This window comes from Notothenia rossii (assembly GCF_949606895.1).
Source record: "Notothenia rossii genome assembly, chromosome: 7".
NCBI classification, from domain to species: domain Eukaryota; kingdom Metazoa; phylum Chordata; class Actinopteri; order Perciformes; family Nototheniidae; genus Notothenia; species Notothenia rossii.
In genome coordinates, this window is record NC_136905.1 from 64,893,697 (window position 1) to 64,909,747 (window position 16,051).

Sequence of the window (16,051 nt, forward strand, 5' to 3'; positions counted from 1 at the left end):
GGTGTTAGCCTTTGCAAAGCATTTACATACAGAAAAACCTGCAGGGAAGAGAAAACCCCAAAAAGCATAATAGATTCAAAGATTTAAAAGGTTTAATGTCATATCATATACAGTACTGCAGTTTAGTTGTGTAATGAATGAAAAAAGTGGGTCACAGGTTCCTCAACAATGAAATTACAAGAAATAAAACAGCATATTTTTAAATAATAATGATAGGGCCTCTTTAAAGCAGATAAGCCACTGAATTTTATATAATTGCATACAGCCCACATATAATGAAGGAAAACATGTTTTAATTGATTTTAAGCCAATGAAGACTTGTGTTGAAATCATGTCATGAACACACACAAGTCATAACATGGCAGTCTTCAGTTTGTATGCTCAATTTCCTGGGTAAATATCCCAGAAAACTGCAACTGCAACTTTTGCTGCTGACTTTTATTAAATCAAATGTTTTTATTTCTTACACAGACCTTTTTTCTTGGCCTATTTCTATTATTTTGGCTCATTTTAAAATATGTTTCTTTTGTTTGCCTTGGTGCTTTTAATTTTTGATTTCTCCAATACTAGCAAGCATTGAATAATGCAAAGATGCACAAAAGCATATCAGGAATCTTATTTTGAAAATATAACCGAAAACTGCTTTGGCCTCAGCTAACGCCCACTTTCTGCTGGCAGGCTGATGCAAGCTGTGAGTAAGACCTTAGGCATTGTGTTTCATCAGGTGATGATGAAAAGTCACAAATCGGTCACGTAGTCAAGTTACAATTGTGAAGTGGGTGGTGAGTATTTTGACCTTAAAAAGTGCGCAATATTGGAACAACGAAGTGTTTATAAGTGTCTTCAGGCATTGTGTTCAAATGTCTGCTGCTGTTTCACCAAAGGCATTACACATGGTCACCTTATTTCAGCTCCTGATTCAGAGTTTTGAAATACCTGGAGCAACAGATGTAGATGGAGAAGCAGAGGAGGATGCAGTGGCCTCTGTTGGAGGGCTAAATAATGTAACATGAAAACTCATCACAAAAGGTTCACAATGCAAGATGTTCTTTGTAGTGATGGTCAAACAAACATGCCTGTGCTAGAGCCTCTCAGTCTGGAATATATCACACAAGGTAAATGCAACTAAAATACATAATTCATATGCACTTGCCTTATAAGTGTGTTCCATAACTGGACTTACATGTAACTGTTTTAACTTCTAATAAAGCTTTTTCTTTTGTCTTGAAGCTGTCCTGTTTCTATTTACAGAGTCCTACAGCACATCTCCTAAACCTGGCCTCATAGTCACAACAACTCCCTTATCTTATATTTTCTCTTGTTTACTTTAGCTAAATGGAAAGAAAAAGAGCGACAGCAAGTGGTAATATACAGTTGGCTTACAAAGTTAGCCGTTTAAAAGAAAGAAAGAAGCCCATAGGTTTAGCCATATTTCAGATAAGGATGCACTCTTACATCGTATGAACCACTGTTGGTAATACATTTTATATTAAAATTAGAAACTTCCTCACATGTAGTTGATCCCAGTAGATCAGCAGTTTCTGAAATACTCAGACCAGCCTGTCTGGCAGCAACAACCTGTTCAAAGTCACTTAAATCTCCTTTCTTCCCCATTCTGATGCTCTGTTTAAACCTAACCAGGTCGTCTTGACCATGACTACATGGCTAAATGCATTGAGTTGCTGCCATGTGATTGGCTGATTAGATATTTGCATTATCAGGCAGTTGAACAGGTTTAGCCTATACCTATTAAAGTGGCCATGCAGTGAGTATATTCACATACAACATACTTATTGAACATGCGTCCTTTAAAAACATGCGACATCAGTTTCATATTTTTCCCTGATAGTTCAATAACATTCTCAACAGGGTATTATGAGCTTCCAACAAAACATGTGCTTTGCTAGCTGAGGATTATAACTGACATATTTTCCATCGTTGTTCCTTCGATCTTTCAGACAAAGTATGCAAGAACAACCATGGTGTAGGAGCCATGAAACGCGTATAGTAATGAGTTTTGTTTTAATATAAGATATTTGTTTGATCACTATTGATTGGTTTGCTTGGGTCACATGGATATGGGCGGCACTCATTATAATCCTGTTCACCTGCGTGAGGTGTGTGTGTGTGGAAAAGAGGGTGACACAGGGCCGTTGTACTTTTTTGTTGACCGCAAGTTTCAATGATTGCTTTGGTTAATATAATAATGTCTGCCCAAGGATAAGTTGATCATCCCAGTTTTCATTAAACTACATTATTTTTTCAATAGAGTTTTTGATCTCAGCAAGTACTTTTTTGTAGCGTGTCACTCAATATCAAACAGGCCCGGCCTCAGCCTCTCAGCGACTTTGTTTCCTGCTGTCGCTATATATGGAGAGATAACAGTGAGCAAAATAAGTAGAAAAACATTTTTGTAATAAACATCACACAAATACATTTGTACTTTTATAGTTTTTTTTAATGTAAATTCATGAATTAAATTAAATTCATACATAAACAATGCCAAAAGTAACACTGGGAACCCTCCCCGAAAAAGTAAAAGTAAACCTGCAAAGTCAATGCAACAATATAATTTAACATAAAGTGGTCGAGTGCCGATGAAAAACCTTTTGGACTTCATGTTTTATTTTTTTAACTATGAATCACAGGTGATTAAAAGCAACTTGGTGACAAGGTAGAGACCGTCATATTAATGTGAGTAAAAAAAAAACGACATGACTTGCCTCCGCTTTGACATCCATGAGCCACAGTGGGGTGAAAGACTGGTTCTGTTTAAAATGTGGCGCTATTTTAAGTTTTAGTTTCCTACAATGTTGGAAAAAAGCATTATGAATACTGTGATTTACAGATAAAAAAACTAAACATGAAAAGAGTTAACAGAGGCACTGTATATAAGCCTGAATAATGAGCTTGATGCTTATCGAAGTTAAATTCCCTTACATTAAATATGTGCTTTTCAAAGTGGATGAGTGCAAAAATAGATTTTGCAATAGAAAATAAAAATAAGATTGTCATTTTGTTCGCATCCATTTTTCACACAAGCACTCTTTGACCAAAATACACACACATATTTTTTTAAAGCTTTTGTTGCCCAACAAAAGGCTGAATTCTTGAAGCAAATAGGTAGTAACTTTATTATTTTGCATTTCTGGCCTCCACCCGTGACGTTTCCCTCTTATCCAGTTTCTCCATATAGCTAAATCAAATATGTGACAGCACCCTTGTTGACCTTCACCTCACGTAACAACCTGCTCAACATATTCTCACATCTCACTTTGTACATTTATATTCTGTACACACACTCGTTAACGCAATGTACACAAGCACATACCACAAACACATTACTAACAGTGAATGGGTAAACCGACAGAAAAAGGAAGTAATACACTGACTGTAACAAACATTACATGACTGCATGTGTCTTTCATAGAAAAGGGATTAAATGGTTTTTATTGCTTTGGCCTGTTCTGTGAGCAGCCTGCTCGTGTCTCCGTCTCTGGTCTGCAGAGGGCGTGGCAGCAGGGAGAAGGCGGGAAACCTTACTGATAACGTGTCAAAAAGTTTGTCTTCTCACAGTTTCCAACCATGTGTTACCAACATCTATCCCCCACGTTTCCCTGTCTTCCTTCTTGGCAGAGGCTCCACTTTTAGAAAGTGTCTTTCTGTGGGGGGAAGTCTATGTCCTCTTGGTCCCATTTGCCTGGGGACAGGCACTCTTCAGTGTTGAAGTCCTGAGGGTTTACCCCAATGTCCAGGACCTGGGGGTTAGTGCGAGACTCAGCGAGTCTGGAGGACCACAAGAAAACACACACTTGATTAGAAAATGCCATCATGGAACAGTGATAAAAGAAAAATACTGATGTTATGAATGACCATTTAACAATACTCAACCCCACATTTTGATATCAAGAACTCACATGATTAATGAATTCCTATCTTCTTATTTCTTAACAAACACATGCATTTCACTTAAACCTAACCATGTAAAACACTACTGTATAAATAGTACTCACATGGATGAGTAAAGCTTTATATTGATTTAGCGAAAATGCATGTAGGGAGATTTGGATTATACTGGTTGTGTGATTATATAAATTGTGTGAAGTGTGTTAACAGATTATTTCATATAGCTTTGCTATTTTAAATGCAGCCCTCACTTTAAGAAAATGAATACGTTTTCTTCAACAACGTATGAGTAATTGATATACACATGATCATTTCAGGGGTTAAGTATAAGAATATTGTGGCCAATGTGTGAACAATGGTAGAATGTGTACAGAAAGTATGGACAACAACATAGCCAATAAACAAAGTGACATTCCTATTTGTAATGAGAACATCATGATCAAATAAAAAATAGAACACAAACAAACATGCCAGACCTGCACATACAAACAATGCAGACTCATCCATGGTGACATCTCATATTACGGAGCCATGGCCCTAACACTGTTGTAAAGCTTATAGAGATTCAAGCACTTCCATAGTACCTAAACCAAAAATGTACAGACTCTCAAAGCCCCTACCATCACTTCTAAATTGTATCTATAAAAACAATCGCAAAACATAAAGTTAACATAATTACTTTACACTCACAGTACTTATAATATAAGTGAATGTTTATTTTATCGGCTGCTTAAGTCCTCGCCTACAACACCAGACACATTTCCTTTTTAAGCAAAGCTTTTTTTGGTTTTGTAAGAACCCTGTTACAGATGAAATATGTAGTAGAGACACTACTCCATTACATTGTGAGGCGGAGACACATAAAACACTTGTGATGAAGACGTGGACACACACTCAGGTTCTGTGGCAGTGAAGCTAGGTGATGGATCAAACTGTGGAGTGACAATGAGGAAGAGTTCCCCCCGCAATTTGTCTCTAATAAAGTTAAACAACCCTTGTTAATGGGATACAGCCTGAAAAGAAAGTGTGAAATTAAATGAGTCTTAATCAACCTGGATGAACACTGACATCCAGACACATGAGTGGTTTGAATAGTGGGTTGACTGTGGGGACAATGGAGGTGGAAGTCACTATGTCCAGTTAATGACATCGTTACCTGAGTAGGATTCAAAGCTATCCAAACTGCGGCTGGGGGTGCAAAGGAAACATCACAAGTCAGGCAACAATTCAACTCTTCTGAACGGCCTTGTAGTAAAGCGAGTGGATACATTTAGACCACAGTGCGACCTAATCTCTATATTCTTGTGCTTCAACAGAAAGACAAATCTTATGTATGTAAGGCTCTTCCTCAACGTTTGCCACACAGAAAACACATGCACATCAAACTGGCTTTTCCACACTAAGATCAACAGGCACTTCAAAGCCTTGAAGGGGCCCTATTATGCCTTTGGGGTTTTCCCGTTCGTGTAGATTGTTATAGGTTATTGTGCATGTCAATGGTCTGCAAAGGCTAAAATTCCAAAGTTCCCTCCAGAGGGAAACGCCTCCATTGGACTACTTTGTTTACTTCCGTAACATACAGTAGGGACATCAGTATGTAACCCTCGCGCTTCTATAACTTTGTACGTGAAGGTTTTGACATCTCTAAGTGGTTGAACAATCACTACAGCTAACCAATCAGAGCACACTGGGCTCTGGTTTCAGACAGAGGGTGAACAAAGGGGCTGCAGCACAGGCAGGATGAGAAAAACAAAGAGCTTTTTGAACATTAAAGTAAGTAAACATCTCACAGTAGAGGCACACAATACAAATACGAACCTGAAAATGTGTATAATAAAGTCCTTTAAAAGCTCTAACATTACATGGTGACAAACACCCCACGGCCAGCAGATGGCAGTGCTCTCTTTCAAATAGCAATAAAAGAAATCTCAACACATGGATATATCTTCATCTCGTAGCAAAAAGTACAATAAAACGTATTATTTAAGGAAATTCAATGTACCTCACAGGAATTAAAGTTAGGAATAGCCATGTTTAACCTCAGAATTAAAACTTTGGTCTGCAGTTATCTCTATTTTTATCGGTAGGGGGGTAAATGTGAGTGCATCATTTGTCACTTATAGTTGTAAATAATGCCTGTTTCTCTAAAGCTTAATAACATTTACACACATCTCTGTAATTTGTATCTGAAATAATGTTGTGGCAGAGCTTTATTGAGGCAGGGCACAACTGTCCATTAATCCTAAGCTAATTTCAGTCCTCAAGCAAAACTGTTTGCACCACACAGAACCTAACAGCTACCATCATTTACTATTCTCATGCACAGAATCATAAGTCTTCTCTTAATATTTAATAACTTTCGCTCTGACCCCGACTTCACCCAGTATATCAGCTTCTCCTGATGGACAAAGACTTCAAACCGGACCCTCGGGCGTCCCGAACTCATGTCCATTTGAAAAAAATCTACACGTGGATGCGTGTGTGCTTACGTTGGGAGCATAGTCATTAATCACATAGTGGGAGATTAATGGCGTTAGTGTGTAATTACAGTGTGCAGACAAATAATCATCTGATAACGGGGCTAAAATGGCCTCTTAGTGCTTGACTACAGATGCTGTGGAACCCATTTTCCCTCTCACTAAATGAAAGTGATAGAATTATAAGCCCACTTTCCAATTAGCAGAGGGAATAAAAGGCAGGGCCAGAGGAAATAAATGCACCAATAAACTGTCGGAAGAGTCCTTTTCTGGCTGTTGGAAATAAATGGCTTTAAAAGCGCGGTGCGACGTGACAGGAGACCACCGCAGTTTATCTGAGTGTTGTAATGATTTAGACTCAATTGCAGCATAAATCCCATTAGACTCTATACAGATTAGTTTGTTGAAGGCATAGACAGAGTTTAAGGAATTCCAAATCAACGCATACTTTCCTGTCAACATTGAACCTGCAAATTCTGAGACTTTCTCCTGACTTTTCTGAATTTATTCACAGAAAAAGTGTCTTTCCTTTGTAATATATATACCAAGTACTCTCAGCAGCACTCATTTGTAATCACCGTCTTTCTGAGCTCATATAAAATCAGTGTGTGGGCCTGAGCCGATGGTAAACGGAGCATACAGAAGCAGCATGACTCAGGGGGAGGGACGGCTGTGTCAGGGCCTGTAAACCGAGCCTGAGTCCCGCCCGTGGGAGCGTACCGAGGTGAACCCAGCTGAGGGAAAGGCTGGGTTTATTGTGAGAGCAGCCCAAGACCGCAAGTAGCTATTTCCAGAACAGCAGCCTGTGTGGCTGCAGCCTTTAGGGAAAAGCCAAATCTCACGTGTTCTCACCTTGAGAAAGCCTCGTCCAGACCGTCCTCCAACTCCTGAAACACAGAACACACACACATGTTGGTTAGTGATAACGTTGAAGTCTCAAGAGATGATAAGTCTGTCCGGCAGTGGCTCAGTCAGTATGGGCTTGGACTGGGGGCTGTAGGGTTGCCGGTTCAAGTCCCCGACCAGACCTGAAATATGGAGTGTGGACTGCAACTTGGAGAGGTCCCAGTTCACCTCCTGCCCTGCCGTGGTGCCCTTGAGCAAGGCACCGGACACCCCCTGGCGCAGTAAAAAGCATGACCAATCATCTGAGCCGGCCTGGCTAAAATAACTGGATGGCCTACCTGCCTGACAGCCTTCCATCTGTGCACAAACTTATCTCGTGCCCTCATTGGTCATGTGCGCGTTCGTGTGTGTTGGAGGAGGGGCTCTGTAAGGAAGTCTGAAAGAAGGGGCAGATTTTTTCTTCTGGTTGTGTACTTTCAAATTCTAGCGCACTCGAGCTGGTTTCTCCATTCTTACCTACCCTACCTTTAAAAGTACCAGTCTACCTTCTGGACTTTGTCTGTTTGAGGATTTGAAATGTCAACCTTCTTACGGGTTGAGTTATTTAACTTACTTTATGTACACGTATATCAAGTACTTATCTCAGTTACTTACTGATATAATTACTAACATCACTTAACCCAAACCCAGATTTTTTCTGAGCCTGGATCATGAGTCGTGGCTGTGGTTCTGTCTACAACCACCGGAGGATTGTTGACATCCATCTGGACCCATCTTCATCTTTTTCTTATACTTCTACAATGAGCTGTGGGGAGTTTATCCATGTCCGATGTGAGGGTCAAACGACAGAGGGTGTCGTATTCTGTACAGACTGTAAAACCCCCGGTGATAATGTAAAATGTGTGATATTGGGCTATATAAACAAACTTTGATCGATCTATTAAAACCTCATCAAGTAGTAATATAATGTTAAGCACATGTTTAAGCCTATCCGACTAAAAGCTGATGAATGATGCGAAAGGAGTGAGAACGTGTTGCACAAGAGCAGTCTCCTCTTGCCTCACACGGTCTCAGGGGGTTTATCTCAGTTACTTGCAGCCCACCACCTCTGTAGCTATGTGACCATTTGATAAGGCCAGCTCTGTTCGATAGACTATTGTGTGACTGTGCAGCAGCCGTGTAACTGTAGGGTCCACTCCTTTGGACACAACAGATACCAGGCACTTCATTAATCAGTGTTTACTGCGTGTATCTCTTCTCGTGTCCCATCTTATCGAGCCTGAACAGCTGAAACGTATTGACCAGCCCGACTCTTACCCATACAGTATTGTTGTTCTCTGTGGGATGATTATGCACCGTAAAGGGATCCGATTCAGTCTGCTTTGTTCCTGAGTGGACCAGCACCATGTTGGCTCCCTCTGCCAAGTCCAGAAGTGTTCCTGTGGCCACCTCTGGAAGGCAAAGCAAAACAAAGTAAATACATCTAAATGACATGCAAATAAGAATCAGTATCCTTTATTCGTCCCACAGTAGATAAATGTACATGGTTACAGGGGACAGTGCAGCTTAAAAGCAAAATGAGTAGAGTAGACTAACACTAAATGAAGAACACATTAAAAGTACACATTAATAAAGAAAATATTGAATATGTTTAAATTCAAGGTAAAACAAAATAGGTAGCGGCATAATAAAAGTAATTAAACATATAAAGTAAGTGAAGCAACCTTTCACATTCATCATTAGATTCCGAGCCTACAGACAATTGTTTAATAATGAAGTTAAATGACTTTTTGATGAGATCCTGCGATTATAATATTCATACTCATGCAACGGACTACAGCAGCACGCATGCGTAAAGTCTATGCATCTTCTCTTCTTCAGCCACTAATGCACCTCAGCGATGCAGCCATCTGTGGGGTGTCATTTGTGATGAGTGAGAGTATGGAGTAACCTCCTGACTTGCACGCCTTAAAAAGGTGACACCACTGATCTGTAATCAGATTGACTTGTAATGGCCTTGCCCGATGATTAATGTGTGTCAACACTAATTTCTGTCTAGCCTTAAGGCTAATGTTGTCCATCGAGTGAACAGTAAAAGCTCAATGATTTGTACTGTAGCACCACAGCAATTCCCTTGGACTTGTCCGCTCTGTCAACACTGAGCTCTAAGGCATTTGGAGTATTGTGCTGTTATGAAGAAGGCAATATGGTGGGACTAGAGCTGTCACTCATGCAGAAAGAGAGGGGGGGTTTAGACTCATATGACGGTAATACCCCTCAGAGAGCAACTTGCTAGCATGTTTAACTAAAGCTACAAGCAGTGGTAACTTAGTGTAACGCAAAATAATGAATTGGCAATCATTTTAAAATATGGATTATGTTTCCGAGATCTTTTTTGCATTAACAAGCACAAAAACCTATATAACACTCTACAGGAAAGAGAGCCATTCCAAAAGCAGAATAGGGCCTCTAAATAAAGTAAATTATACATCTGTTGATTTGAGACTTTTATTCGGACAAAAAAAATCTATGTGAAGGTATACCTATGGTTTCTGGGGGATTGTCAAAAGCATTTTTTCAAATTGTTGACGTTTTATATAGTGAATGATTAATCGATAGAAAGCAGGCTGAATCGTCCATAATGCATTTCTCTTTCTTTGTTCCTACAGAGAGTGTATGCTGCTGCCAAGAGAAAAAGCTCTGCACTGCTCTGAATCTTTCATAAAGGTGCTTGTGTCGGCACGGTCCTTCATGCTCATGCAACTGATCAGATATTCTCCCACTGGTGATCATGATCATTGAAGGCCAAATGCGTAATAAAAAAGTAACGAAGCTTTAAAGACAAAGAAAAAATACTATGAATAAACTCTTTGTCTGCAGATTGTTTATAGATGTATTATATACGTTTTAGTTGCATGCCTACATGTAAGCCTTTAAAGAGAAGATAACAGATGGGATGATCAGGCTAAACCCCCGACCAATCAGGGCGACACCGGAAGAAGTGGCATGCCTATCTTGTAGCCTCTGTGAGAGGCCTGGCGCCAGGAGAGAGCAGAGGGTATTATGTCTCATGAATACATCTGACTCACCTCTGACAACACAACTGATCCTGAGAGTCTCTCTGACTCAGTGGCATGCCATTCGATCGGCCAAAGTGAATAAATGGTGCATAGGAGCAGCTTTCTGATAGCTCTAAAGCTCGGCTGTCCCCAATCTTTGCTTCAGGAAAGGATGGCAATGCTCAGCCTGTTTTGAAAGGCACTCAGCAGCTTCTACCGTTTATAACTCTGCTGTACAATTACGCCAATTTGCTGTACAGAAATAAAATCTGCTGGCAGCCAAACGGCCCACCGTACGGTCAGTGGGATAACGTTTCTCCAATAACGCACACCGAGCCTCTCTGTCGCCAGAATCGTTTTCTAAGTCCCACTTTACGACTTCTCACCAGGGGATCATCCTTACAACCCGTGTGGGCCACAGCCCCAAATAAAGTATCAGATCAGATTTATGATGAGAGATCACTCTCTGGCTGGAGGCCACCTGGCGGGGCGGGGGGGGGAGCTCAGCACAAAGCTGATGTTTTTAGAGGTTTTTTAAGGCTTTTCTGCTTGAAAAAGAAACTGTACAGTAACCGCTCATGTGTGAAAGTGAAAAAAGCACAAACAAAACAGGAAAACAAAGAGAAATGAGAAATAAGTGAACAGCCATTGTGCCACTGGCATCAAGATGCTCCTCATCTTATTGACTCCTGGAGCGAGGGCAATACATGGAACTAATAATGCCTTAAGGTTGCCTGGCTCACTGGGCGCCAACAGCTTGTTTAGAAAGCCTGAGCCACGTCTAAAATCCTGGAAATCTCAGTTCATCTAATCAAACAATGGCCTCTTTCATGCTTTCCATGCAAACAGGGCTGTAATTGTGCTTCTAAAAGGAGAAAGAATGGTTGTTTTTCCGTGAACAGTTCTCTATTGTTGTAAATGTCACGGGGATTGGTGAACCAGGATTTGTTTTTAATGGATCCACAACACGGATTTCAATTTTCCTAATTAAAACCACCATCATCATCATTGCCATTATCATTACATAAATAGACCGCTGAAAATGTCATTTGCTGTTTATTGCAATGAAGCTAGCGTGAAAGAATAACGCAGATTGTTGTCAGCTGACTTGCATCCTCAATAGAAGCAAACCTTTGACAAGTGGCTGATTACTCTTCCCTCCCCCCCCCGAGGCTACGATTCCTGACAGAAAGGGCGAGGGAGGGGGAGAGAGAAAGACGTAATGATGGGTGACATGACTCACCTCCTCCCTTCAGGCTGCCCAGGCTAGCCGAGCTGTCCGACTGCGAGCTGCTGGCTGCTTCTCCGTCCGAACCCGACTTCGCTCTCTTCTCTTTGTCTGTGTGAGGGGTGGAGGAGGACAACAAGCAGTCAGTCAAACTGTGAATCAGGGGCGTGTAACCACAGGGTGATACTTAAGGCACTGTTTACCTTTCTTGCTGCTTAAAATGTTTCTCTAACCAAGCATATCACGAGTGTATACAAATTAGCGGCCGTAAATTGGCAGACAAGGCCATTACTCAGGCCACCTGCCAGCTGAAACCTAGAGGGACCTCGAAAGATTGTAACACACACAGCAGTAAATACATTAAGTGCAGCATTTAAATAGAGCAGGCATGGCATCTGGGTCAGAGGAATAATACGCTGCAAACATTCTCACCTGCTGAGAAGAAGGCTTTTCACCAAGTGCAAGTGACAACAGCTCTCATTGTATTTCACCCTCTCTTAAACTCATTCTAGAGAAGAGGGATCGCATTTATCAAGCATTTCAGAATGTCTCCTTGGAATTGCACTGAAGGTCAAGCCAGGACTTAACACACGTGTGACTCATCTGTAAAACTTCCCCATGGAAACAAGTCGTACTGTGTTTAATAAGCCTTTCAGTTACACCCCTTGTTAACGGTTGTTTTTTTACATAACGAGTGAAAAAGGTTGCATTGAAAAATTGAACCCATATCATCAAATATAATAGCTACATTATTTTTTATAATACAAATGATACGAGACCCTATCAAAGTATTTCACCCATTTTAATTCAGTTACACCTAATCTCACTGAGGAGTCATGTGCATTATGGAGGCTCATAAGGGCCATGAAAGTTAGATTTATTACTTCCAAAGTGTTTGGCTCTGACAGAATAATCTCTGTTGTGCAGCTGCATTTTCCTCCTCACAATAAAGCGTAACATTGTGAGGGAATCCGTTTCTGCTGAGGCAGCATGGTCCTGGACATCTTTTAAAAAGTCTTCAATATTCTCTGAGTGAATACCATCGTCTCTAACAGGTTAGGAATCTTCTGCAGTGAGTGTTATAGTTTTCTGCATGTACATGGTCTGCTCCTATTACTGGAACACAAATGCTTCACCCTGAGAAAATAAGGCCAGTTAGGAGTAATCACCTGCTCTTGCTTGATCAATACAGACACAGTCTACTCACAAATGCATCTTTACACTATGTCTACTTACTAAAACATCACCTTTCCCATGGTATGAAGGCTAACACAGGAAATACCTTTTGAACAAGTGTGAACTCTTACCGAAACAGAAATGCACACTCACTGTAACTCAAGCTTCCTATACTGTAAGTACAGATTAAATGTCCATTACTGTTTAACGAGACCTGCTTACAGCAAGGAGATTGTATTTCATCATCATCATCCTATCTCTAAAAAAAGCACCACATCCAATTTCCCATGAGCCCAGGTAGCCAAGTGATGACAGTGTTACACAACTTTCCCTGGAGCGACTGTATCCCCCCCTCTGCCTCTCCAGAGCATCGTTTTTCAGCCAGCTAAACATGGCAGCAACATACACATCTGCTCAGTTCAAAGCCAGCTGTAGTGTTTACAGTGAATATTCAATGAACACAGATTTATGAACACATGAGAGCAGAAATAGACAGAGGAATGTGGGTCAGGAATGCATGGTGGGCTGTGGAGAACCACTGTGGGTGTCGGAGGAGAGTCGGTAAGAAACAGCAGCAGTAAACTAGACACACAGTAGATATCCCCTCTTCCTGCTCTGATCCTCCAGGGTCTTGTAACTTTAATGAAACAGACTCCAATGGATTTGTCCCCCTCTCCCTATCTCCCCTTCTTCTTCTCTTCTACTCTCTTTGTGAAAATATCTTTCTTCCCCCCGCCATAACCCCACCAGCTTGACACGAGTTCTCCTTCACCAGTGACACTGCACTGAACTGGGAGAGAACAGCTCTGCAAATGTAACTGCTTAGTAGGCCCGCTTAGAAAAAGAAGAGCGCGAAGAATGGCGAGGGAAGGGAAAAAAAGAAGAAAACTTAAAGGGTGATAGAGGAGGCAGCCGATTTAATATTCAACTCAAAGTTACAAACAACCAAATGAAGAGGCGTGAGGAAAGGAGCCCATGGCCCTGATGTTGGAGGACAAATAATCCCTCCCTTAGATTGGAAATGTGCATCAAAATACACCGTAGAAGAAGAACATGTAGGAATGTGGAGTGAATAGAAAAGGATGTATGCAGTGCCAGTGTGTGTCTCTAAAGAACGGCATAAATAAACTCGCCTTCGCGCAGCGACAGGATCAATGGCACTGACACTGAATCTGCCAGGGGGTTGAGCTCCCGCTGACACACGCACACAATCATTTTCCTTTCTCTCTTACACACCCCCCGTCCCAGAAGCCCCCGCTGCCCCGCCTTTCATGCTCTCTTGCCCTCTCTCCTCATCAACCATCCCCCCCCACTCCTTCTCTCCTAGCCTCCTTATAAGAAGCAGAAGCGAGCGCTGTGATGGGGGGGGGGAGGAGGAGGAGAAGGGGAAAGAGGAATAACTCCACAAAGGGGGCGGGGTCAAGGTGCCAGGTGCAAAACAAGACAAGACGGCAACAAAGGAATAAATCACGAACAAATTCAAAAGGGCGCCTTCGACACTCGTGGAGAAGATTGGAGGGGAGGGGGGGTGCAGAAACCTGTATTATGTGAGCTGCTCATTTACACTGGAGTCATACATGCAGTAAATCACATGCATGTTCTGCTGAGCTGTACAGAAGAATGTGTGTGACACCAGGCTTACAGTGCAATTTGATTGCCTGCTGTGTCCACGGAGGTGCCTGAACATGCACTGTCTGCTTTTTTCCTCAGTGTAGTCTACTATTAAAATGAATGCCATTAAAAGAGGTTGCATGCCTCACAAGTCTGACGTGAAAATATAAATATGTAATGGAGGAGAAAAGGAACATGTTTGCACTTCAGATGAAACCCATCTGAGGGAACTCCCAGCCTCCCACACGGGTGAGTCCTGCTCTCACTGTAAAAAGGAAGATTTACCTCCTGTCAGCCCACCTCTGCCCCGGGCTCACCTTAACTCCTCTCCACCCCCCCGGTGTCGATACCCAGATGACTCTTTAACCATGACTGAGCTGCCTGTAATAAAGAGGCTTCACTAAACTAAAGCATGTTTCTCTGTTCTCAGGATAATGATTGAAGCACTGTTAGGGCGACGTCTTTAATCACCGGGGACATTCCTCTACTGTATGTGAGGGTTTGAGGTGAGAAGTCAGTGAATAGTTCTGCAGTATATCACACGGGTCTCTTGGAGGTGTCAAGGCTGAGAGCCATTTTTATCTCCACGTTGTTTAGAAAACATCGGGATAAAAAAAAGACAGGATCTTTGTTTGGTTACTAAGACGGAAGACACACAGTGTGTACAGTAAATGAAGAGACTGACAACGGCGGGGGGGGAGAGGGGAAAGAACATTTTCACTCCTCCGTCACACTTCTCTGGTTGTCTGGGGCGACCATGCGTACCTTCCTTGGCAGCCTGCCAGAATTCAAACGCCACTCTGAAAGCCTGAGCCACCGTTAGGGTCACCGCCTGGGCCTGTGGGGGGGGGGGGGGGGAAAGGTGAAGTCAAAAAGGGAAGATGAGTATTCAATGCTTCCACATACAGTAACACGACAGGAAGCTGTGACGACTGTGCTAAAAACAGGAAGTGACCGCCAACAGAAGAAGTTCCTTCACAGATACTTGAAAAGGAGGAAAAGAAACCCGTAGGATCCATGACGAGTTGTTTATGTAAGAGGGAGGATACGTGGCCTTTCTGCCAGAACTAAATTAGTGAGGGGAAGGAAAAGGAGGGAGTGGCTCCCTCGTTCTGCAAACCTCCAGGGATGGAGAGAATGCCACAGGGGGATGACAGCCCCCCCGCCCCTTTAAGTTCTCCCTCCGCGCCTTTTTCCTAATACTTGGACATTTGCATACATATAAGTAAAGTGGTTAAAAGTGGCAGATGTACTGAGGTCTCTCTGCAACACACTGTATCTGCATAGAGTGCTTTCCACACACTGCCAGGAGCAATAGCTGTGTGAAATACCTGAATGCAGAATCCTGCACCGTACACAATCTGCAGCTACAGCCTGAAGCTGTTCTCACTTTACATTCATTTATATGTAACCCATGGCATTAAATGGATAGTTCAAGGGGGTGGGCAATTTGATTTCTTGGGAATTCGTTAAAAATATATATGGCACTTTAGTTTGCTCAATATGAAGCCACAGCCAGGAGGTGAATAGGTAATACAAAAAGGAACATAAGGTTACAGCTTTTCAGAACGGTGGGAAAAACTAGCTACCAGAACTAATAAATCATACTTATTGACAGGTTACTTTTTTGTTTATTCTGCACAAATACACAATGTTAAAACAAGTTGTGTTCTTGGTCTTGCATCATGAATAATTAACTAGGGAGGTATAAAAGTGCTGATAGGAGGATTGTATTGGCTTCAGTTGGT

General features: G+C 41.8%; 1 protein-coding gene across 2 annotated transcripts in view; it reads right to left on the reverse strand.

The window, feature by feature from the left end:
- Positions 1 to 2,436: 2,436 nt before the first annotated feature.
- Positions 2,437 to 16,051, reverse strand: part of ldlrap1b (low density lipoprotein receptor adaptor protein 1b) — a 33,754-nt gene continuing 20,139 nt past the window's right edge. The window contains exons 5-9 of one of the 2 annotated variants that reach the window (XM_079640317.1): positions 15,069 to 15,141; positions 11,532 to 11,627; positions 8,586 to 8,680; positions 7,236 to 7,270; positions 2,437 to 3,786 (exon numbers count right to left, since the gene is read on the reverse strand). In XM_079640317.1, the coding sequence (XP_079496443.1) occupies positions 3,648 to 3,786; positions 7,236 to 7,270; positions 8,586 to 8,680; positions 11,532 to 11,627; positions 15,069 to 15,141 (438 nt within the window). In that variant the 3' untranslated portion in view covers positions 2,437 to 3,647. Of the gene's footprint in view, positions 3,787 to 7,235; positions 7,271 to 8,546; positions 8,681 to 11,531; positions 11,628 to 15,068; positions 15,142 to 16,051 lie in introns of both variants that reach the window. The other variant, XM_079640316.1, reaches the window with a different exon arrangement.